This window comes from Panthera onca, chromosome C1 (assembly GCF_046562875.1).
Source record: "Panthera onca isolate mPanOnc1 chromosome C1, mPanOnc1 haplotype 2, whole genome shotgun sequence".
Taxonomy (NCBI): Eukaryota; Metazoa; Chordata; class Mammalia; order Carnivora; family Felidae; genus Panthera; species Panthera onca.
In genome coordinates this window covers 25,365,021-25,390,895 of record NC_138346.1, presented here as the reverse complement: position 1 = coordinate 25,390,895, position 25,875 = coordinate 25,365,021, and the positions used below count along the sequence as shown (strand labels likewise).

The 25,875-nt window shown below is 34.9% G+C and overlaps 1 protein-coding gene across 4 annotated transcripts in view; it reads right to left on the bottom strand.

Annotated features, from left to right (window-relative positions):
• ERBB4 (erb-b2 receptor tyrosine kinase 4) overlaps nucleotides 1-25,875 on the bottom strand; it is a 1,144,263-nt gene that overhangs the window by 304,348 nt on the left and 814,040 nt on the right. For all 4 annotated transcript variants that reach the window (XM_060623387.3, XM_060623389.3, XM_060623384.3 and 1 more), the window contains exons 6-9: nucleotides 15,183-15,301; nucleotides 12,237-12,378; nucleotides 8,615-8,728; nucleotides 7,103-7,229 (exon numbers count right to left, since the gene is read on the bottom strand). In XM_060623387.3, coding sequence (XP_060479370.1) covers nucleotides 7,103-7,229; nucleotides 8,615-8,728; nucleotides 12,237-12,378; nucleotides 15,183-15,301 — 502 coding nt within the window. The remainder of the gene's footprint in view (nucleotides 1-7,102; nucleotides 7,230-8,614; nucleotides 8,729-12,236; nucleotides 12,379-15,182; nucleotides 15,302-25,875) is intronic.

The following is a 25,875-nucleotide window of genomic DNA, read 5'->3' as shown; positions in this document are numbered from 1 at the left end:
TAACTGCCTTTTGGGCTCCTCAAAGCATTCTAAATTGTTAACAGCACCTACAATTTCATTAAATGTATATTAAAAAAAATGAAGTCAAATTTTTCTTTTTTGCTGTATCCTTACATTTGTTAGTGAATTTTTATAACATTGCATGAAAGTTACTCTTCATAAGGATTATTTAGAGCAGTCTTGTTCTTATCTGGGTTATTCATATTTGCTTTCATAAAAGCAGGAAATATTTGCTTCCATATTTATGAATCATACTAACATCTGAAATAAAATTTATAACAAATTTAATAATATCCCAAAGGTGTAAATTTTGGAGATTTAAAAAATACCATTTCCTAATGCATAAATATATTTTGGCAATTAATGTTATTGACATATAGATGCCCAGTCTTTTAAAAATATGAACATAAGATACCTTTTAAAATTAAATATTTAATGGATTTTTTCAGAAGTTTTCTTCTTAGGAAGATGCCTTTCATGTATAATATACTGAACATTCAAAATAATTACAAACTTGAATCTTAAACATAAACACAATACCAAACATTTATCAGTAATTCAAGTAATACCTTATGCTGTTTTAAGGAATACATTTTATTTTTAAGTTTTATTACTTTGAAAGACAACCTGGGAAATCCTGGGCAAGTAGAGACCTCATATCACTATATACCCTTCAGAGAAAAATTATATTCATTGACCACTTCTCAAAAAAAAAAAAAAAAAGAAAAGAAAAGAAAAGAAAAAAGAAAGCAAATCTAAGAACAATGAACAGGTTTTCTTAGAAGCATGTATCCATCTGTTGCAATCAACTGAGTTTTATTCTTGCTGTGTACATCTGTTGTTTTACATCTTTGAGAACCTTCTTTTTTATTTGGGGAGTAAACAATTGGATAGAATGATATATTGGATGCAGCCTTAATAGGGCTATCAATCAAGGTGCTCCACAAACAGATAGGCATATGGTCTATCTTAGGAATCTGAGTCTGAACCTACAGACATTTATTCATCTTAGCATTAGAGCCTTAAAAACACTATTAGCTCCAGTAACCTTGATCTCTGGAACCCCATTGTACTGGCTCTCTCAACTTGGTTCATCTGGGTATGCTCCTATACCATGAAGCATCCTATATCTTAAAAAACAAACAAAAAACAAACAGGCAACTACAGAAACTCTGCTTGATTAAAAACAGTTTCAAACTAAGAAGTGCAATTGACACGACGTAATACTAGTTTAACGGGGAGTGTTATGGAAGGCTTGGAGAAACACTGTAGTTCCCCCCATAAGTCGCACATAATTAAGATTTTCCTCAATGTGATATGAATGTCTCTCAAAAGCTTAAAGTCTAAATTAAATGTTCTGGTAAACTTGTTCTATTTATAAATGAAGATACATTGAATGAGTAACTATGCTTTTGCTGAATATGAAGCCAAAAAATTAGTTCACCATGGGGGAAAAATCTTGTTGTTACCATTTTTTAACATGCAGAGACTTCTGTACATAGACATATCAGATCTGCAGCAGAATAAGCTTTCAACATTTGTTCTCTGATGGAAGGCAGTGTATAGAACAGCTCTGGTCATATAATCAAATATCTTGGCTTTATTGAGAAACACTCAAAATTCAGGGCAAGCACACAATAATGGGGTCAGTCCAAACCTATACTGAGAACACTTCTAAGTTGCCAGGAATGAAATGAGTTCTGGAATGTTCATATGAAGCCCAATGGACCACAGAAATTTTATATACTTAATTTGAGAGATTCAGGACTCTCATAAAATAAGTTGACAGAATCCTACTTACCAACTTCAAACTACCTACAGGGAGTTGCATCTTATAGCCACTTGAAATCCATAGTGCTTTAAAATCAAGAAATTCCCTAGCTAAACTCAGAGCCATGTGAAAGAACATTATGTCCACCCTGTCATTGTATTTGGTGATCCAAAATAAAGCTCAGGATAGAGAGAAACATATTTTTACAATTCCACTGAAATTGCTTTTTCACTAAACCCATTATCTCTTTTCCATTGTTTATCATCATGATACTGTATTATCTAAGCACTTTGTGTCTGTGTCTCACTGTGACACAGCATGAACATGCTTATTTGGTGAGCATTTTGTTACTCTAAGTACATGCACATGACCATTGTCAAACATGACAAAAGATGAAAGGTGAACATTCCTATGGATAACACTGATCACAGGTTTGCCTGTGGTTCCCATTCTAAATAAAAGAGCAAGAGTGCCTAGTCTATAAACATGCCAATTAAGTTTCTTGAGTTCTTCAGACACCTGGGTGGGGCAGTAAGTTAAGTGTCTGACTCTTGATTTAGGTTCAGGTCATGATTTCATGTTCATGAGATCCAGCCCCGAATCAGGCCCTGTGCTGAGTAGGAGCCTGCTTGGGATTCTCTTTATTCCTCTCTCAGCCCCACCCCCCAAAACTAAATAAATAAAAATTAAAAAAAAAAACTTTATTGAGTTCTTTTATATATTAAAATTTTAATTGACAAATTGACAGTAAGCTTACTTATTGCAGAAACTTGTTTCTGAAAAGTATAATCTCATCTAGTTATGATTTTTGCCTATTTATTTTTTTAACTTTTTTTTAACATTTATTTATTTTTGAGACAGAGAGAGACAGAGCATGAACGGGGAGGGTCAGAGAGAGGGAGACACAGAATCTGAAACAGGCTCCAGGCTCCGAGCTGTCAGCACAGAGCCGGACGCGGGGCTCGAACTCACGGACCGCGAGATCATGACCTGAGCCGAAGTCAGCCGCTTAACCGATGGAGCCACCCAGGCGCCCCTTGCCTATCAGTTTAAAGAAATACCTTAGCTATTTTACCCAAAGCATACATGAATTTAAATTAAAAAAAGAGAGGGAGGGAAGATTGAAGGTAATAGGAATTGAGGGAAAACATGTCTTTAATTTACTAGAAGGTTTTTTACTTAAAGGACTCCATGTTACTCACATTTAAAGTCTCTCTCTACATGCACACATTGTATGCATGAATACACATAATGCCTGTACGTTTGTAAGATGTCTTGGGCTTACTGAATTAACTTTTTATCAGTACTTTCCTAAGATTAAGAGAAAGGCTTCAGAATATATGTTTCATACTGGCATGAGACTGGGAATGAGAACTATCACATATCACATATATATTTGTCCTGGAAATCCCTTATATATTATAGTTGAGACATCACAATATTAATTATAATGTTAATATTAAAATATTCCAAGCTATGTACTATTATTAAGAAGAAATAATAATCTTCTGAACTAAGGGATATGACTTATTGCCATGAAAATAACTTTGTCTTTATTTGTTTTTCAATAGTCTACAAAATAATCTGTTACACTGTGTGTTGTGCTATAAACTGGATATAGTCATTGAGATTTTTGTTTAGCACTGCCTTCTTTGTTACTTTCTTTCTCTCTCCCCTTTCCTCCTCTCTCTCTCTCTCTCTCTCTCTCTCTGTCTCCTTTTTTTTTTTTTTGTACCATTTAATGTTTTACAATATGCCAGGTACTTGACTAAGCACTTAAAAATAATTTTTGTTTTTAAGCCCTACAACAACCAGAGAAGGTAGGTATTTATTTTAATCCCTACAACAGCCAGAGAAGTTTATTTAAATAAACTCAACTCTCAACTTTACATAAGAAACTGAGCATTTGACATATTATGGAAGCCACATACTCAGTAAAATTGTCTACAGTGGAGATTCAAATCAGTCTAGTCTGGATCAAGTTACTGAAGTAGGAAATTTAACTCTTACTTTCTGAGCTCATTTTTTAGGAGAGGTTTTGTTTACCATTATATTTTCAATCATGCGAGTCAATTTTCTATAATTCATTTTCACCCGAATCAGTTAGCAAGGTTGTTTCCCTTGAAAGTCAGGATGCATCTAGTATTTTGTAATGATTCTTCTCATACATTTGTGAATATATGGCATCTATTGTGCAATATATGTTTTTTATTGTTCAATATATTTTTATATCTTGACATATCTGCTTCCCTTTTTTCCCATTTCTTTATTAATATTTACCCTATTGTAGATGTTAGGTCATTCAGGATATGTAAAACCATTTTACAATTAGTATAAATCCAGTCTTTTGATAAATATGCTCCGTAAGGAGCCAAAACTAAAATAACAATTCCGAACTGCCCTAGATGGTCTTTTAAACCTCCCCATGCATGGTTTATCTATAAGATTAACAATCAGTGGGTGTTTTTGTTGGTTTCATTATCCTTCTACACTCACAGAATTCTTGCTGTGGTTCTCAATGGGGGCAATATTACCCTACTGAAGGGAAGCTGGGACATTTGTAGAGGTGTATTAGTTGTAACAGATTAGGGGACACTGCAGGCTTTTAGTAATAACCCCAAGCACCAAAAAATTAAATGTCCTTCACAGCAAAGGTTTGCCTTATGTCTTGAACAACCTTAAAATGTCCCACCCAGTTAAGGACTCATGTGCACAAACTTCATAGTTGATCATACTTGGTGTGTAATTCTGTATTCATGTTGCCTCTATTTCAATGATATTTAATTCCATCTTCCCCTTGTCATATAACAATATGTCTGTTACTTATTACCTATTTCAGTGGTCAGCTGTTCCTCTGCTCTTTATTTCCCCATACTTCTGGCACAAAATGACTTCTATTCTTATTTCTAATAAATCCAAACTTTCATTACAAAGTAGAAGCTGAGCATTTTCCTATCAATACACATTTTATTATACATTACTTTTGTTGTATTTCTTCTTTAAATTACAATTGGAGAATTATAATCACTTCATAAAATTATTGATATAGGTAGGCTATATTATCTATGATTTTTATTTCAGAATTCAAAAGGAAGTATGAAAATACTATGTATAAGATGGATGTTGCACCTGATTAGAACAAAAACAACTTTTCTAGTGCAATTTATGACATTATATTTTCCAATATTTCCCCGCACTGATGGACCTGAGGCCAATTCGTTTATTATGCCCATGTTAAAGCAGGCAACGTGAATTAAGTGGGTATGTCTTCCTATTTCTCAGAAGATGCCGTTAACATGATATGATCTTTCATTCATGGTGATATGTGCTTTTGAAAATAGTTACAATGAGGATATATTGTTTTAGTAAATGTCATACATGCATTCAATTATATAGGTGCACTTAAATGCTGACCCAGGTCTCCTACCCAGTAGGGCCACGGAGGTGAGGATAGCAATGCAAATGGGTTCGAGGGTCAGTAGCAACTATGGTAAGTTTGGTTATCCCATCTCAAAATGGCTAGAACTGGGGCACCTGAGTGGCTCAGTTGGTTGGGCGACCAACTTCAGCTCAGGTCATGTTCTCACAGTTTGTGAGTTTGATCCCCACGTCAGCTCTGTGCTGACAGCTCAGAGCCTGGAGCTTACTTCAGATTCTTTGTCTCTCCCTCTGTCTACCCCTCCCTTGCTCACACTCTGTGTCTGTCTCTCAATAATAAATAAACGTTAAAAATTTTTTTTTTAAATGGCTAGAACTACACAGCTCCAACAGATTGTTGCCATATAGGAGGATGTGCTAAGGGTAACCAAGTCTACATATTTTTAATGAGAAGTTAGAAATCTTGATGATATCTATTTATTTTGTAAACATTGTTTGGGCTGGGGCAGAAAGTGTGGACATACCATTACAGTATCTGGCATGAACCCATATTAAAAGCTACATTTTAAAGTAATGGTTTATGCAATAAGATCTACTATAATTTATTTGTATGGGAAGAAATACTTTGTTCTATTTCTCTCACTTTTCCTATTTGGACACATTTATCCATGATGTGTTAAATTATTTTGCTTCTAGAAATGATGTGATATATGTTTAGAGTTAAGATTTTGAATTGAAATATGTGAGTAATATTCTTTATCTGTAGCCTGTAGCACTAATATTTAGGGATTAAGAGTAATATAGATAAATAGATAAAATATAAAGTAAAAATATTGACATTTTTATTACAATTGAAAAAATACAAACTTGGTTGTTTTCCCAGTTAAAATCAGCAGGTGGTTCTGTAATGAAGGAGCCAAGAAAATGTTACAATTTTTATTGCTAAAAGGAAATTCATTTAATAGATTTCATATAATAATACTAATTTCTTAACCTAAGGAAAGAGAAAAAGATACATCAAGGCAAAGAGAATTTCTAAAAGTTTAAGAGAATTTCAACTTACTGATTTGTTTTCTATGAGAGATTTTTTTTTATTTTTTTTTAATGTTTATCTTTATTTTTGAGACAGAGAGAGACAGAACATGAGCAGGAGAGGGGCAGAGAGAGAGGGAGACACAGAATCTGAAGCAGGCTCCAGGGTCTGAGCTGTCAGCACAGAGCCTGACGCAGGGCTCGAACTCATCAACTGCGAGATCATGGCCTGCGCTGAAGTTGGACGCTCAACCGACTGAGCCACCCAGGCGCCACTCTATGAGAGACATTTTAAAAGAAACATTAAGGGAGCCTGGGTGGCTCAGTTGGTTAAGCATCTGACACTTGATTTTGGCTCAGGTCATGATCTCATGGTTTGTGAGTTCCAGCCCCACATTGGGCTCTGTGCTGGCACCATGGAGCCTGTTTGGGATCCTATCTCTCCCTCTCTCTCTGCCCCTCCCTGTTTGTGCTCTATCTTTATCTCTCTCAAAACAAATAAATAAACTTAAAAAAAAAAGGAATATTAACTTATGTTTCCTTGAACTAATCAGTTAGAGTCTGAATGAAATTCCTCACTGTACCGATTGATACAGTTTCCCTAAGCATATCTAAAAATATGTCAAGCTTTCTGAAATTTGTAGATTTGAGGAGAATGTCCTACAAATACATTTTAATAAATATATAAATGTATATTGTCAAATATAAGTAGTTACTAAACTCATAGTCTGAAGATATCTCAAAACTGTGGTTTTTACTATCACTGATGGTAAAATCTGGCATTTGACTTTGCTGAAGAGGAGCATTAATGTCGGGCAGAACTCATCTGGGTCAAAAGGAGTCAAACAGACAAAGCTAAAGAATCCTTTAAGGTTTGTCTACACTTTGTAAAATAATTTTCTGCAAAAATTTAATACTGACCCATGAATACCAGTGACAAGGAAGATCAAATTCCCATTGATTTTGGTGCAGTTTATGAATTTGTCAATGTTACTGGAATCCACGGTCTGAGCTGACATCAGTGATCCTGTGCCAATGCCATCACAAGCTGTAGAAACAAGACTCACAGTCAAGGAAGTGAGAAACTTTGATCTCAGTCAAGAAATCATTGCATTTTTATTGTAAAATAACTGTTTTTCAATTATAAAATGGGAAAAAAAAGTTCATCATAAGAAATAAACTGTTTTCTAACATAAAATAATCATTCATTCATGCAACATTTACTGATGGGCCTACTTTAAAATATTATCCCTGCGTTATAGTCTAGTGACCATGACTCATAAAAATCATATCTTATATCAAGTCCCAGTACACCCACACAGCACATACATAACTAAAACACAACTTTTAACAATCAACACTCGCCCTTGCCACATAAAGTCAACTATTTTCTCATCTGTTCTAAGATATCATTTTTAATACTTTTAAATCACTTGAGGAAAATTATTTCATGGCCTAATGATGGTCTACAACCTGTGGTTTTAAAAATATTGGTCTTATTAAGAACATATATTAAACAAAGTACTAGTGAAATGAGTTGTAATCAGAATCAAGAGCCATTTAAGTATTTACATTTAAATTCTTAAATTGAGTGTTATCTATACTTTCTGAGCACTACTTAAAGACAAAACAAAACAAAGTATGTGTATTTGTGTGGGTGCGTGGAGGGGGTGGGGGGGAGGGAGGGAGAGGGAGGGAGGGAGAGAGAGAGAGAGAAGAGATAAAGAGAGAATGTAGTCTAAGAGTAAGTCTGAAGTTTGCCCTTTTAAAAGGCACTTTTTGATACTTTGGAGAGCTTAATATCGTTCAGAAAATTTGGACTCTACTTTCATCCTGCTTAATTTAAGTTTCATTCTGGTGAGGAATTTGAGTACTGCAGCTAGAAGGGATTTCTTTCTCCACTAATATTCTATGACATGGATTATCTGAAACATTTATTTGATCCTTACAGTAAACTTTCTTGTCATTTTATAATCTCTCAAAATAGTTTTGAAGACCTGCAGAGTAAATATCATGTTATTTGTCCCTTTGCAGCCCTTCATATATACAGCAGATCGTTTAGCGTAGAGTGGCAAGCGACTAAGATGGGTTCTTGATGTTAAAATAATCATGTGATCCCTTGTTATATGCATACTTCTAAGATCTGCTACATATAGAACAAAACACAACTTTTTTCCTGTGTTTCTATCAAAGTGAACTCTGAATTTTACCTGCATCATTTACTATAGATCATACAAAATCAATAATCCACACTGTTGAGACAGTTAGTACTTTGGGGAACGATTCAAAGCCCTAGGAAAGTGTGTGAGGGAAGGTTTGGTATGGGAGTGATGTGTTCAGAGAAGCAAACTTAGCCGGTCCATTAAGAAGTACAAGGAAAAACCTTGGTGTAGGTCCCAGTTCTAGCCAAAAATAATCTCAGCTATCACTCACCTTTTGGGCAAATATCAGTGCAAGGTTTACACATTTTAATCCCATTTTCTTCCACTTCCATCTTGGAACTAGGGCAGGCACGCACACAAGAACTGGAATCCACCACAAAGTTATCTGATTTTAAAAAAGGTAAAATGAGCAATAATGGTGATGCTCAGCAAACAACTTTAAAATAAGGTATTTTAGGGCTTGACAATGATTAGCATCATTGGTAGCATACACGTCTCTTTCCTTAAAACATCTCCGTTTAAATATCTCAGCCTGAAATAGAATCTATGAGCACCCACATTCAAATCCAAGGGCAACATGTGTTAACAATGGTTAGTACTTGCTTGACTACTGCTCCACATCCTGAATTGCCCCCAAGATAGAGAGAATTTCTTTTATAGACTTAGGAAACTACATGACATTTAGTTTGTGTTTTTCAATAGTTCCACTTCATTTCATGTCATGATGCAAGTTTGAAGTCTAAAAATACTTCAAGTTACATGAGGCACAAATGAAGCTGAAGTTGAATTGCCTTGGATCAAGAAAGTGCACTTCATATCCAGGAGGAAATGTTTAAAATGTGTTCTATCTTTCAGTGGAATGTCATATAAACTGTTCCCTAGTTTTATATGAAGAAACAAAATGGGATTTGAAAGGCAGCATCTTAGGAAAGGTATACTAAATAAACCAGGTATATCCAATTACCTGATACAGTGGTAAAATGTTTAGGGGTCCAGTGATCTGGAATATGCCATGACATTGTCTCCTCCCAAAAAAAAGAACAAATCATTGCATCGAAAGCCTCCCACAATAAAGAGAAAACACAATACCTGCTAGGCCACTTTATATTTCAAAGGCAGTATCCTTCCATGTCTGGGAATACTGCTTCTGGCCTAATATTCACTGGTATGGAAGATCAGGAAAGGCATATCGTGCAAGTCCAGTCTGGGATGCAAGGAATTATGCGACTTGGGTAATAAAACCCAAGAGGCTATCGGTAGTAGGAGTGTCTGTTGTGGGAAAATAAGTCATGTGGAGTTATGGCAAGTCCCAGCTGGAAAATCATATTGAGACCTCCACAATTCTATAGCTAAGCCACGCAATCTGTAGCACATAATCGTATGCTATTTACTAAACAACTCCTGATACGCTTCTGGCTCCTGGTAGAGATAGAGCACCTAACCATGGGTCATTGATTGGCCTTCTAGTCAGAATTACCCATCACAGGGGCACCTAGGTGGCTCAGTCAGCTAAATGTCTGACTCTTGATCTCGGCTCAGGTCATGACCTCTTGGTTCATGAGTTCGAGCCCACGTAGGGCTCTGTAGTAATAGCACAAAGCCTGCTTGGGATCCTCTCTCCTTCTCTTTGACCCTCCCCAGCTTGTGCTCACTCTCATTTTTGCTCTCTTTCTCTCCCTCAAAATAAATAAATAAACTTAAAAAAATTAAACAAAGATTTGCCCATCATAAATCAGGTTTTATTAGAACCGTGATGTCATAATGTTGGCCATGTTCAACAGGAATCCACCCCAAGATAGAAGCAGTATATTTAAGATTGGATGTGAATCATGGCAGAGGCCTAAGTAAACACATAAGCAGGTAGCCCAGACTCCTCATGCTGGCACCTCTCACTCAGCTCATACCTATGTCTGCGTGGGGGCCAAAAGAGGGCACTTGTGAGAGTTAACAGACGAAGACAAAAATTAAGTTTGCTATGTGGGTGCAAACCGCTCAAAATGAATGGCAGTGGCCCTGCGGCTCACTCAGGAGCAGACTTGAAAGACAGTGGCAAGGAAAAAACCTACCAGTGGGCATAGTTCTGGATAGTTCAGATGATCACTTACTTTGTGCGGAACACACAGTAAGTATGGACTTACAGTAAGTATGGACTCATGAGCAGTACTTTGCCATGGGAGAAGAAATATTGGGAAGTCTGGGACTGAAGGAAGTCTGCGGTGGAGGGATGTATATGAATCCCATGGGAGTGGGCAGTGAAGATCTTTGCATTCCCAGTTAACATCCACCAGAGGGCATCCACCACAACAGAAGGCACATTGTTGACACTGCATTGCAGCCTGTTCCCTTCCTTCTCTTTCTCCTTCTGTAGTCATTCTGAGAACACTCCTCCTTAAGGACCTAATCTCTGTGTGAGGAGAACCAAGCCTGCAACATCTGAATACACTGCATATTATGTGGCCATCCTTTCTGCAAGGTCTGCAGAAATACCCCATATTTAAACACCTCTACAGTTTTGCAGTGATATATATCAAGTGGAGTAAATACAAATTATAAATACCCTCATATCAGTCAGGTACAGATTTTGCAGCCAAACGAGTTGCAAAAAATATTTGTCTGTAATTTTTGAATGTCAGAATTCTGGGTTGGAGATTGTGGACCAGTATTTAAAAGGTAAATGTCTTTGTTTTCCCAAAATAGTTCATGCCTCATGAGCAAGGGCCCTTCAAATATTTGAATTTTACATAGATAAATACTGAAGTGTTTTTAAATCAGTCTGTAATTTGATTGACCTAAACTATCCCAAGAAAGGAAATTTATGAGTTATCTAAGGAAACTGGGTGTGTAATTTCACAAAATAGTTCTCCACTTGCCACAATTTAGGTGTTAAAAGCTTATATGCATAACTATTCTTTTAACCGATAAAAGTATGTAATAATAATGACGAGAATTGTCATTGTTTTCAAACACTTGTTTTTATATACTGTCCCTCTGATTCTTATTCCCCAAACCTTTGATCATTATAATAACTCCAGGAAAGACAGAACCATGATTATTACTCTCCAACTCTTAAGGAGAATACAGAAAACTAAATAGTTTATTTAAAATCACATAAGTAATAAGTGGGCAGAGCCAGAAACCATAACCACTCTAATCCTATGTCCTTCACACTTCCTATTCAATCACAGACACAAAATAAGGAAACCATAATAGCGGTATGATGTAGATTGTAAAACCTTCTTCTTTTAAATGAGTATGTGGACGAATGTAGTCATTCTTTTTCCTGGTAAAACAATGAAGAAATAATGTCCCATTGCTCACTCTGGAGCAAACGTGAAGACATACATTATACTGAATTCTTGATGAAAGTGAAGCTGGTCACTTGGAATTCCCAGGATGAGTTATCAATTTTGTAAAGATCTGTCAACATGCCCTTCACATCTATTGTAATTGTTTAAGATTAGATTTGATATTAAAACTATCATGCTACACAATCTATTACAAATAAGTAATCAGAAATGGTATTAGGTAAAAATTCATTGTGATTAGAAGCAGACCTCATTGATTACAAAGCTTGCTGCCACTTAACTAATCACTTTTTTGAGAAACAGTATCATGTACAAATACACTGAGGTACAGTGAAAACAGTGAGCTTAGAAGGCAATGACACTACATTCTAACTTTAAGCATGACACTGCTTTGCTGAGACTTTGGACCAATCACTTTAATTTTTTGAACTTTAATTTTCTTATTTGTGAAATGGTAGCAATAGGACCTAAATCCAAGTATATCCAACAATATTATTGCAAGTTTTAAATTACAATAAATCTATATGAAATTTTTCTGTTTTTAAATGATGATCTCATTAAATTGGCTATTCTCATCTTGTTACTTACGTGGGCATTTCTTGACACAAAATGCTCCATATGTATACTTTGCATTGAAGTTATGTTCCAGCTGAAAAGTGGTTGGATTGTAGACAAAAGTTTGGGGACATTGAGTAACACACGCTCCACTGTCATTGAAATTCATGCAGGCCTGCAACATAGCAAGTATTAATTTCATCTAAAAATAACCTTCATAACTTGTTAAAAGAACATTGCTGTAACAGCTTTGTGAGAAGGATGTATTCTTTATTATTATATTTATATTTTTACACATGTGTTCTATACTTATTTCACAAAAAGTATAAAATTTGATACTTTGTAGTCATTAAGTGCTTAGTGTTAAGTTCTAACTTGTTTTGGACTTCTAAAATTTTATAAAACTTGTTTTCCAGTGTCAATGAATATACCATCTCTACAAAGTTATTGATGTTCAAGTTACTTAGTCTCTGTCCACTGATCTCCAAATTAATAATTGGTTTAAGTTATTAAAATTAGCTCACAGTGAAAACAAATTTTGACTCACACCATTCAAAGTGTTTATGCTGAGTCTCAGAGTCTGGCACTGGCAACTGACTTCCCAATTCTACAATCTAGATTTTCCTTAAAGCTGGTGTTTGGAAAGTTCAGTGCCGGAAGCAGCATGAGAAGTACATTGGTCATCACTGTGTGGTGAGGAAACATTGGTGAGGAGCCATTTACACTGGACTTGAAGAAAAGGTTTTGGAAGGTGACTAGTCCATGTAAATACAGAGTATTTGATGCTGAAATGAAGGGAAGCAGACATACTTAGCTCATGATTAAATAATGTGCTGCCATTTCCTGTGTGGCTTTCATCATAATACCACACCATTTAGTAAAAGCCATCAAGTTCAAATAAAACAGTTTGTTTCTGCTGACTTACCTATTTGCATTGAGACTTCATTTGTTAATATGTTCAAATGCATTTGAGAAGAATTAAAAACAATTTTGCCACCTGAGAGGTATTTGATATAAAATATATGTAACGTACATATACATACAAATTATATATATATATATGTACGTTACATATATTATACACACACACACACACACACACACACACATATATATATATATATATACACACACACACACATACAAACATGGCTTTCAAAAGAGTGGATGAACTAATTCTCTTAATTGAACAACTTAAACCTTCAGAGGAATAATTTAGGCCTTGGAAGGTAAGCTCATATGAACTCTAGCTATATTTTATATTTCATCAAAAATTATATGTATGGTTATTAATAAGCACTAATTCATTTTGTTTCTTCAAAACATTTTCTTCATCAATTGTTGTTTTAGCAAGTGCTTCATCACAAACATGACAATTCCCTGACAATGGCCTACTAGATGCATAATCAGAACGAGACTCACTCATGATACATTATTCACTACGATGACATTTTCCAGGAAGAATCTATTAAAAAGCAATCAGGAAAACTCAGTGAGTTTTAATTTATGGCTATAAAACTTCATGTGTCCTCATAATTGCTTTACGAACATACTTTATGCAGTGTTGTGCACAGACTGCTTGGCAACAAAGGGACATAAACCAGAGGAATCAAACAAATTTACCTTCCAGACTGCACACAAAACAACGGAACTTACACCAAGGCCTCGGTCTGGCATTCTTGAACATTCTGTACCAAATGCCAAAGTGGAGTCATTGGACCATTCCATAAAAGTAATGAAATGAGAATTCTAAGGCTCACCAGGCACTCTGCTTATCATGATAATGGAACCATGAAAGAATGGCTATTGTTTGTGTTTCTTGTTGTTACTGCTTTGGAATTGTTACTATAACACCTGTTCGGTGTCCCCGGCATCAGGCTTTACCCCGTATCAGGTGATAGGCAAGGGAAAGCGACTCACTTCAAAACCTGCTGAGCATCCTCCTTAAATTTTTGACATTTTTCTTTTCTTTACTTCTTCTTCCCTACTCACTTCTGCAATATATACTTTTGTTTCAATATAGGATTAGGGTAGAAAAATTAAGTTTCTTGTAACATTAAGAAAATTAAGAAATGACTATATCATAAGAGGTTTAATTTATGTTTTGCCTATTTTCAGAGTTGTGTCATTTAAAAAATGTTCAATTCTTAATATATATGTGTATTCTCTGGGTATTTCAGAATGGGAAAAAATGAATATCTCTGTTCATTGTTAATAGCAAAAACAATTACTTATTTTATTATTTTCAGCATAAAATGAAAACAATGTCTGTGTTTATGAAATTGTGGTAACTATAGTTCACAGAATTGTCTGATTCTAAAGAGCAGAAATAACTGTATTGGGGATATTAAAATGTAATTAAAACATGTCCCCCAAAAGCTATAAATGTTAATTTTAAGGAAAGAAAACTGTCCTTTTCTAAAATAAAAATCACACTGATTAGCATATAAATTGCTTTCAGCATGCGTTTGTAAATCTTATAAATTTTGAATAATATTAACTTGTAAACAAAATATACTGGGAAATAGTTAAATGAATAAATTTATGAATAATCTTGAAATCAAGAGCTATAATCTTGAAATTTAAATTCAAGAAATAAAATTCAAGAGCCCCCACTCAGAAAATTCAATGATGCAACAACATAAACAGGTAATCAATGTAAATTTTGGAAGGGAACTATTAGCTTTTAAAAGATATCTCAATATCTTTTTATCTTTTCCCCTTTTCATTCTCCAATACATCTCACCTGTAATATAAATTATGTCCGAAAGACATAATTCATTTACTATAACAGAAATATCATAGTTAATCAATAGCCACCCAGTGAGGAGATGTATTATAGGAAGGCAAAACATCTTTCTTAATCCTAAAATGGTTAAATTCGATCTTATTTTAATGAGAAGTTAAAGATTCAGTATGCCCGAATCCAACTAGAAAGGAGGGTGATCAGGAGACTAAAAGGGGATCTCCAAGACTTACAAAGCAGTCGGTGTCTTTTGGTCCTGAGCAACCTCCAGCACATTCTCTATGACAGCAGTCACTGACGTAGGGTCCATAGCACCTGCCGTCACACTGTTCTGCACACACCGTCCTTGTCACTGCAGAAGGCAGAGATGAGACTTTGATCAAAGTCAGCCACCAAGAGAAACTTCTAAGGTGCTTTGGAGTAGCTGACAAAGGCTGAGCTCTCAGGTAACAACAATCAACCCACCACTGACTCAATTCAGCTAATATGTACCAAATGAAGTCTGCAACAGGTCAAAATTATTGTACAAAAACTTTCAAAAATTAATACATACTTTTGTTTTTATCTTCTTTCTTGTTCCAGAAAGCACCTCTCGTATTTTACAAAAATATTGTACAACTTAGCAGGAAAGAATCAAATTTGAAGTAACTGAGTAAGGCATTTTGGCAGGGTGCAAAAAATGGAGTCAGCAGTGAAGTCAATTCACAATGTGCACAGTAAGATTTTATGGCAGAAGGTATCCCCACAAATAATCTAAGCTTTTTAGTAGTCAAGGGAACATAAACTTTTATATGATTCACATTATATCTTACATGATTCATATCAAGTAGATATATAAATAATGATACAGATATAGATAACTGGTCAATAGTAGCATAAGTGTTTCTATTCTTGAGATTTAAGTAAATTTCCACCAAGATTCCTATGTAAGGAACAGTGCAATATCCTCAAAAGAAGTGAAGGAGGAAGGGAAGGAGCAAGGGAGGGAGGGAGGAACGAAGGAACGAAGGAACGAAGGAAGGAAGGAAGGAAGGAAGGAAGGAAGGAAGGGAGGGGCACATTCATAGTGGACACAACAAAAATTTCCATTGGTCTTTCTAACAACATCCTTTGATCCAAGCTGACAGCACTGTATCGAGGTATGCTTTAGTAAAATCAGTGCAACAGGCTGGGCATCAACATTATAGCACTGAGGGACACTTATTTCACTTATTCCAAAGAGATACTTTTTAAGTATTTAGAGAAATAAATGTTACAGAATATATATAGCACATCCCTTCTTGGCTTCCATATTTCCACTTCAATCTGCTTTCCTTTCATCTTTTTAAATAGTTCTTCAAAGCTTTCTTCATTGCTACTGTAGAAAGACTCTGACCTTTAAACAGTAGTATTCCCCCAGTTGGTCTTGACAGTTTTCTTTGGGTTATGGGCTCATGCCTAGATGAAACCATTAATTCCCTACTTTTCACACTACTTATAGATAGATGACATCAGATCCAAATCTGAATTTTCTACTGAGCAGCAGCAAGTATTACCAGGTGCCTACAAAAGACCCATTTAGATACCTCAAGATGTACAATGTGGATTGTACACTTTCTCACCTCCACTAATTGAGCATATCTGTCTCCTTTGTTCACTCCTCTTAATTAGTACCACCCATCCAGTAGCTTAGTTAAAAATTTGGGATGTGTTTTCTATTTCTCCTTTGCCCTCACTCTCACTTCGCATACCTAACAAAATTATCAAATAAAATTGCTAACTAACAGTCCTCATGACTGTCCCTCCTCTCTACTCCAACTTTTTCAAAAACATATATCTAAATTATTACATAGCCTTCTAAAAGGTTTCTCAGATCCCAATTAATCCTCTATGCTGCTCTAAAAGCAATGGCTTGAAAATACAAGCCACGGCTTATAAATCAGTGTTGTTTCGCAAGGTAAAACTTGTCATCCCTGTACTAAAGGAGGAAACCCATAACAAGGGATAAAAGTGCTTCATCAATTAAACACCACCTCTATCTATACTGGTGTCTCTCACTGTGCTTTTCACATCCATCCATACACAAACACCACTTGTGATTCCTGATTTCTTGCATCGTTTGCAATTTTGATTCTCATTGCCTTTTTATAATGCTCTCATCCATGCTAAAAACCCTTCTTGTCTTCTTATCCTGGCAAATATTCATCTATAAGATTGTATTCAGATGCCATTTCCTCTCTGAAAACTCCAGATACATCGCTAGGATGAGTTATTTTATCACTGTTTCTTCTGAACAAGGGAGAAAGTTAATGCAGACTGTGTGGTCTGAAGGACTACGCCCAAATCCTAACTCTATTCTTGTGATATGAACAAGTTATTGAATATGTTTGTATTTCATTTTACCAGTTTTAAGATGGATTTAGTAATCATATGTGTCTAATGGGATTGAAGATAAATAGAGACATAGGTATAAAGTGCTTCACATGGCCCCTGTTAATAGTTCTCAGGTTAGATATTATTATTGTACTTTACATTGTATCTTTTTTTTTTTTTTTAGGTTTGTTCCCTCTACTAAACTATTAGAGTAGTTTTTTGAAGTCTATTGTCTTATTATGGATGTTTTTATCCTTAGGGACTGGTACATGCTTGACACTTCCTATACAAGAAAGTAAGTATCCTTTCCAACTAAATAAATCATATATTGCCAACTCAGTGAAAGCATTTGGTTACTGCTTAATGGACATATCAAAGGAAAAGAAAAACATGCATAGAACTAAAGAGGTAGGGTACTAAACCCTGTAAATAGACAATATTAAAATAGCCAGAAACACAGCATATCAAAATGCAAATAACTGAATTATTGCTAATTCATACATTAGACATAAATGCTCCTTAAATTTTGTTATTATTTCATGATTCTACATTTTCACTTGGACCCTGTTTATTTGAACATGATTATGATATCATAAAATAATATATAATATTTAAGTATGAACTATATTCCTTTTTCCGACTTGATTATATTCTTACCTATGTAGTAAAAGCAATACAAACATCAAATGGAGTTTAAACTGAAACAACATTTGGATTAATTCCCTGTCTTGCTTTTATTTTGTAAAAATAGAGTTATCTGATATAGAAGATTTTGAAAGACAGATTTTTAAGTCTGGATTTGTGACAGTGTATTTTGTATTTGCAACTTGGGTCACATTAAATTTTGAAATAAATTATTTCTTTTGTAAGTATTCTAATAGAAAGTTCTACATAGTAAATCAATTTGTCCTGTTCTTTTACCTTCCTTTGCTCAAATCTCATTCTCTCAGTGAAGTCTACCCCTATTTAATACTGAATCCGTTTCAAATTACTGATTCCTGATGGACGCTACTCTTTTTTTTCTCTTTCTTTCTATTTTTCTCTTTCTCTCCCTCTCTTCTCTCTTTCTTTCCCTCCTTCCTTACATCTTTCCTTCCTTCTTTCATCTTTGTTATAGCATTGATCACCACCTAACATATTTTACAACTCACTTATTACATATTTTGTTGGTGTTTTCCAATGTTTGGAACTGTACCTGTCATGCATGTAATGGTTATTTATATTTCATATACATTATACATACACAATACATATACATATATATATATATATATATATATATATATACATATACAAATACATATACATATACACTACATATATGAAATATACCCAAATAAATTGTATCTACTCATTAATTCTTCATATTCATACGTTGGACTTATGTTGATGTTCCTATCTTTTATCCAAGTAGTATATTTATTTAGATATTCTAATTATACCATATAAAGAAAATACTTTTAATAGATATTTTGTAAAAAATAAATTCTTATATAATTCCTCTCTTCCAGATTTAACAAGGCCTTTTTGAATGTACCAAAGCTGTTAACTGAAATAGCAGACATATGTTAAGTAAACAAATTATTAGATTTAAAATAAGTATTATCCCAGTATAGTCTATTAACTTGCTTTAACTTGACAGGCATTGCTCAGCTGGAAATAGCACAAAATGAGTCAGCATTAATAGCATATAAATCACACCATATTTTAATCTTAAACACATATGACTGTTAATTTCTATTTTTAACTCTATGGTGGTTTAAGGTAAGTATGCAAAATGTTTCAGTTTCTCTTTGTTTATATATTTTGGTCTTTCCTACCAAATGAGAAAATTAATGTAGATAATGTTTATAAAGATAATTAACTATTAATTTATTTTAAAATTATATATAAAATGTTCCTATTGAGTTCAATTCTCTTATTGAGTATACTATTTAAGTATGAAAATAATATTTTAAAATCTAATCTATCATACTTCAATCTTAAGTTCAATAATAATTATTATGTTCTGAAATTTAAAAAAAATAACATTTATTCTTTTTTGAGAGACAGAAAGAAACAGAGCATGAGTGGGGGAGGGGCAGAGAGAGAGGGAGTAACAGAATCCAAAGCAGGCTCCAGGCTCTGAGCTGTCAACACAGAGCTCGATGCAGGTCTTGAGCTCACATACCGTGAGACCATGACCTGAGCCAAAGTTGGGTGCCCAACTGATTGAGCCACCCAGGTGCCCCTACACTCTGAAAATTTTAAAGCATGTACATGAAATTATTCATTCATACGTGTTGAGTCAACTTTAGATTGTTCAAAATAGCAATTTCATCTATCAAGTGTTCACATAACTCATACTTTTTTCAGGACACTTTGATCTTAGATACACCATTCCATTTCAAGAACCTGCAAAGAAACACCTCTCTAAGTCATTACTTTTGAAACTTTTGACTTAAGATATTAAAAAGAGAATTATGGGTTTTGCTTCAGAAGCAGTCTATAATTCATTTTAAAAATTAAAAAAGTATGATATATTCAACAGTAAATAGCACTTTTTGCTATCCCAGCGTTCACATGCCTTAATTCCAATTGAAAGTTCAGTAAGTATGAAATATATTTAGAAGTGTTTGCTTGACAGGTAAAAATATAAGTAAGCAAAAAGAACAAAACAATAAGCTTAATCTCTAAACAGTGATGTGACACAGTTAAGAAACATTTTTTCACATTGTTATATGAGATTTATTTTTAGAAAGAAAACATTCCCTTTGTATAATCTATTTAATGGCATTTATTGATTAATAATACTACTTAATATGAATTAAACACATCAAACTGTACTCATATTTTATTATGATGGAAACACAAAACAAAACAACAGTTCCTGAAATCAATGAGATAACTCACTTAGTCTCCATGGGAACATTGAGTTATAATTGCTTTCGTTATATTAATTTCCACCCTTGCCTGAATATTATTTCATTAGATATTCCCCTCTCATATTTAGTATCCTTCCTAAATTGCTTCATTGGGTGCATTAAAAATTTGGTCGAGGGGCGCCTGGGTGGCTTGGTCGGTTAAGCGTCCGACTTCGGCTCAGGTCATGATCTCACGGTCCGTGAGTTCAAGCCCCGCGTCGGGCTCTGTGCTGACAGCTCAGAGCCTGGAGCCTGTTTCAGATTCTGTGTCTCCCTCTCTCTCTGCCCCTCCCCTGTTCATGCTCTGTCTCTCTCTGTCTCAAAAATAAATAAACGTTTAAAAAAAAATTTGGGTCGAATTTTAACTATCTTATTCATTGATGGCACATCACTAACTGTGATTGTGTAATATAAGATAAAATCTGGGAAGTTACGGTGTTTATTATATTGGGCTCAGCAAATTTGAGATTAGGAATGGAGATTCATCCAAAATATCCATAAGAATTAGAGGGAGAGGGGTGTCTAAGTGGCTCAGTCTGTTAAGCATCCAACTTCAGCTCAGGTCATGATCTCATAGTTCATAGGTTTGAGCCCTGCATCGGGCTCTGTGCTGACAGCTCAGAGCCTGGAGCCTACTTCGGATTCTGTCTTTCTCTTTCTCTGCCCCTCCCCGACTCATGCTCTGTCTGTCTCTCTCTCTCAAAAATAAACCTTAAAATTTTTTTAAAAAAGAATTGGATAAAGTTTAAGGAACCATACATTCCAGGGTAAGGGGATACTGTTGAAAGAATATCTGTCATCTCAAGAAATTATAGTAAGTAGCTTTATCATATCAGTACATCACTCATAAAAATAGTGGCTAGTTACTTCTTTATTTTATTTTTTTCTTAATTTTTTTTAGAGAAAGAGTGCGAGTGGAGGAGAGGGGCAGAGAGAGAGAGAGAGAGAAAGAGAATCTCCAGCAGCCTCCACACTCAGCATAGAGCCCAATGTGGGGCACGGTTCCACAACCCTGGAATCATGACCTGAGCCCAAATCAAGAGTCAGACGCTGAGTCATCCAGGTGCCCTGAGTTTCTTCTTTAATTATAATAATAACCATGTTTAAAGTTACTCCCTTAGAAATTTATTTAAAGAACTTTGACAATTTAGTTAAATATTTATTACTGCTTCCTGTGAGCTACAAAAGGATAAAGAACATTCATAAATAATGCAAAACAGGGTGCTGACATAACAGTGACAAAACAAAAAGATCTCTGCCCATTAAAAAATAAATAAGGTTAAATTTAGGCAAAGTATTTATAAGTGTCTTCTTGTGTTTTTACACTCTTCCACTTTTCTCTTCTTTTCTTATCTGCTTCTTCTTTCCTCATTTCTTCCATATCCTTACCCTTAGGAGGGACTTTTGGTTCCGTTCACTTCCTCTACCCAGTGCTTCTGAACCACATTGTATATTAGAACATCTAATGGGGCCTTTTGAACTTTAATATGGGAATTCCTGTGTTAGTGAAGATTTTCATTTGGTCAACATCAGTGGGAACCTAGATTGTCCATTCTAATAAGCTCCCAGGTAACGTCACTGTCTGCTGGTCCATAGACCATTTTGAGTAGCAGGATACAGAATACTTTAAAAAATACCTAGGAATCATTTAATTCCTAGTAAATCAAAATTACCTGCAATGTTCTAGGATTTGCCACTTAAAATTTATTTAATGTTTATCTATTTTTGAGAAAGAGACAGAGCACAAGTGGGGGAGGGGCAGAGAGAGAGGGTAACACGGAATCTGAAGCAGGCTTCAGGCTCCAAGTGGTCAATGCGGAACTCGAACCCTGAACTGGGAGTTCATGACCTGAGCAGAAGTCAGACGCTTAACTGACTGAGCCACTCACGTGCCCCTAGAACTTGCCACTTCTAATAAGCTCCCCAGGTGATTCCAATATGCTGTCTAGAGTTGAAAATCATAACTCTATCCAATAAAAATGGGGAAAACTCTAGATTACTTACACCATTTGATTGATTGACTGATTATTCTTTGTCTGAAATTTTACCACACTGACTGACCTCTTGCTCTAATTTCTTATTTGTATTGTTAAGCCCTCTATCACTAATTGGGAGAGCAAACAAGCAAAAAATCCATATGCAAGCAAGTAGGAAGAGTTGGGAAGAAAAAAACCTAAAGTGGGAAGTTTTCAGACAGTAAAGTATGAGACTGTCAGAAAGCTGTTCCCTTCTCTCACCTAGCAGCTGCCTACATAAAAAGTATCCTGGCAGTCCCCAATTGCATTGCTAAACACACTTTAAAGGACATTGATTTTATTTTATTTTTCTCTATTTCAACTAATATTCAGTGACCTGCACCTCTATGCTGCCTATACTATTTCTGTTTATTGACCAAATTTCTGTGTCCATGAAGCACATTATGTCCATTAAATAGACAGTGCTTCAGTGGAATGTTGTAATGTTAGGCTGTGTTCAGCTACATACTTGGCGTTTTGAACAAGAAGAAAAATGCTTGGGTTAAAGCAGAGGTGATTGGGGTTGGATGGGAAGAAGAATTTATTGACTATTAGAGTGATAAAAACACTGTAATGAGCAACTAAAAGGGCTTCTTGAACCCCTATTTGTCAGTATTTAAGGGAAATCTCTTTTGGATGCTTTAGACATCCACTTAATTACAGACAAGAGGCTTGATGAAATGCTCCCTAGAGGTAATCCTTTAGTTCTATGATCCAATACTTGTTCCTACGAGTGGTAAAATTGTAACTAAAAAAAAAAAAAAAAAAAAAAAAAAAAAAGAAAAAAAAAAGGACACTCTGGGTTATGCAACATGCTTTTAGAAGGCTACTATCATCAGGATATACTTTAATGAAACAAATAAAGCCTATGAACCATCCAAGAACACACACTACTTCTAGAGCTTGCTGAAATGAGTAGAAAATCAAGTTTAATGAAACTAACACCAAACTATAGACCACTACTCATTTTCCCAAAGGAGAACAACTGGACACACTTGTGTGTCCAGGGCCAGGTTAACTCTAGGAATCACATAGGAAAGTTTAAAATAAAGATGCCTCTCCTCCTACATTTGATTTAGTAAGTCTGGAGAAAGGGCCAGAATTTTTTTTTTTTTTTTTTCTTATTAGGAGCCCTGAGGTTTTCATAAGTCGACTTGAAAACCAACAACTCAAAACCTCTGCTGTAAGACCCTTTTTTCTCCCTAATGAGAGGTTACATTAGGAAGGGTAAAGCATTTATTTAGATGGGAAGGCAGAGGTGAAAATGGGTCTTAAACTGCTGCTTCCTATCTCATGCTAGCTAGATCACAGAATGATGAAGTCAGTAATTGCTGCCACGCAGAGTAAGCCCTTCAGATACATTAGGCTGTATCCTAATTTGGACAAGGAAGGAATTTGAACCTTGAATAATTTATCAATTCTTTCAACCAATAACATAAGACTTAAACACTGGAAAAAGGCATTCAGGGAAGGATTTTATTTTATTTTATTTATTTATTTATTTATTTATTTATTTATTTATTTTAAATAATGGAGTCCAGGAAAACAGAATTATTAAAAAAAAAAGTGTCTGTATCTTCCAAATTACTGCAAGCATACCCATTTTCACATCACAGAAGAAAATGCAATTTACTATCTTTTATTCCTAATTCCTAATTAGTGGGAACTAGCTAGGCCATACCATGAGGTATACACTCCTGTAGGTGACATAATGGTTTAATCCTAAGTGCAGTAACTGCCATAGTTCACCTGAAAAACATGGCAAATGCCCACAAAGCCATTACTGAAACTGACATTCAGAGTCAGTTAATAAAGTATGCTCAGATTTTAGCAGCTATTAGTGAGGTTTGACCCTTGTCCCAGATAAATCCCTGGTGACCCATGGGGTATGACATGATAATGTTGTTAGTTGTGTTAAATAGGAAAGGAATCTTGTCACATCCATTCTTCATCACTAGCTGCTTTCTTCATTTATTTAATGAAGTTTTATTCAACCTATTTTTTTAATGACATGTTCAATGATTCATTGAGGGAACTTAAAACTGATTTTAAAATACACACTTGGGCATCAGGGAAATTCTCCCCTTTTAATATGCTATTAACATTACCAAAGTTTATGAGTTAGAATTCGAAAAGCCGATAGCATTCTATTACATTAATTATAAAAATATTCTTGAAATTCTTCTGTATATATAGGTTTCAAAATAATAAAGGAAGCATATGAATCTGCATAAGAAAACCACAAAGAGACTCCTAAAGAATACGTTTTTACATTAGAATTGAAAGCTGCACCTATACCACACACATAAATGATATGCTGTCACAAACCAAGAAATCAGGAAAAATCTAACATTGAATTTTTCTGAATCACCTCAAATTATGGTTGACCACACATCTCTACATCCAGATTTAGCAAGAACAAAACAAAACAAAACCTACCTTTTTTGCTTATGTTAGTATATCAGGATAAGTATGTCCTTATCCAAAATATCAATGAATGAGGATAAAGATAACCTCTCCTACTCAATAAACACCTGGATGAGTCTCCTTCTTGAAAGAGAGGTGGGGTGGGAAATGCTGCCAATTTTGTGATGAAAATAATCACAGATATTAAAATGGAAAAGACAGAGCCACACATCAGTTAAACAATGAACAAAGATTTCCTGACCTAATATGTGCTATCTAGTCTAAATTTCTCATTTTATTGATGAAAAAACTGGAGTTGAACTAAACTGACTTTCCAATGGACAAATCCAAAATCACATCCAACCATTTCTAAGGGATTAACACTATATGTTCAGGGTTTTCCAGGCAGTTTCTAGTTTGCTCACATCACAGCAGAGCCCATGCCTAGTAATCAATTTGGGAATTAAAATACCAAATGATGCTGAAATGCTAGGAGAAATATTACATTTAATAGCACTAGCAAACTCAAAGCTATTGTCAGCTAAATTAATGTGCCCCTTTCTAATGTCAAATTTTTTTCCTTTTTCATCCAAGTCCACACTCATTCACTTTGTTTTTATCTCAAATAAAGGGTTGCTCATTTTCCTGTTTTAGGTTATTCCTGAGTCCCAGGTTGCCCAGGCCCATAATATTCAAGGCCAAATTCTTGCATTGGAAATTATTTATGTTCTCTCTTTTACAATTAATGTCTTTACTGGCCATTCCTTCAAGGACAATACTCAAGATTCTTGTATTTTAAGTAAGTTAAAAAAAAATAATCTTCCCTTTACCTCATGATCTTCATTACCCTCAGAGAGCCAAGCATTTTCAAGAGTTACCTATAACACATACTTGCAGATATGTCTCAAGTATCTATCCCCAGTCCTTCTTTACAATATCTGTGAATATCTCAGTTGAGTTTCCATTTACTAACTAATTATTTATTGGGCAGTTCTACGTGGATGAATCAGGGATATTTAAGACTTAGAAAGGACATAGCTAAACTCCCTTATTCCCATTCTCAATTCAGCCACAACACTATTCTCCCCCTATATACTCAGTCCCAGTGACTATTTCTATCATCGATTCAAATGCTCCAACTCAAAATTGGAATTCATGCCAAATCCCCCTCTTTTCCTTTACAACCAAATCAGCTTCATTACCATGGCTTATTATAAGTTGTATTCTCTATCTCTTAAATTGCCTCCTTC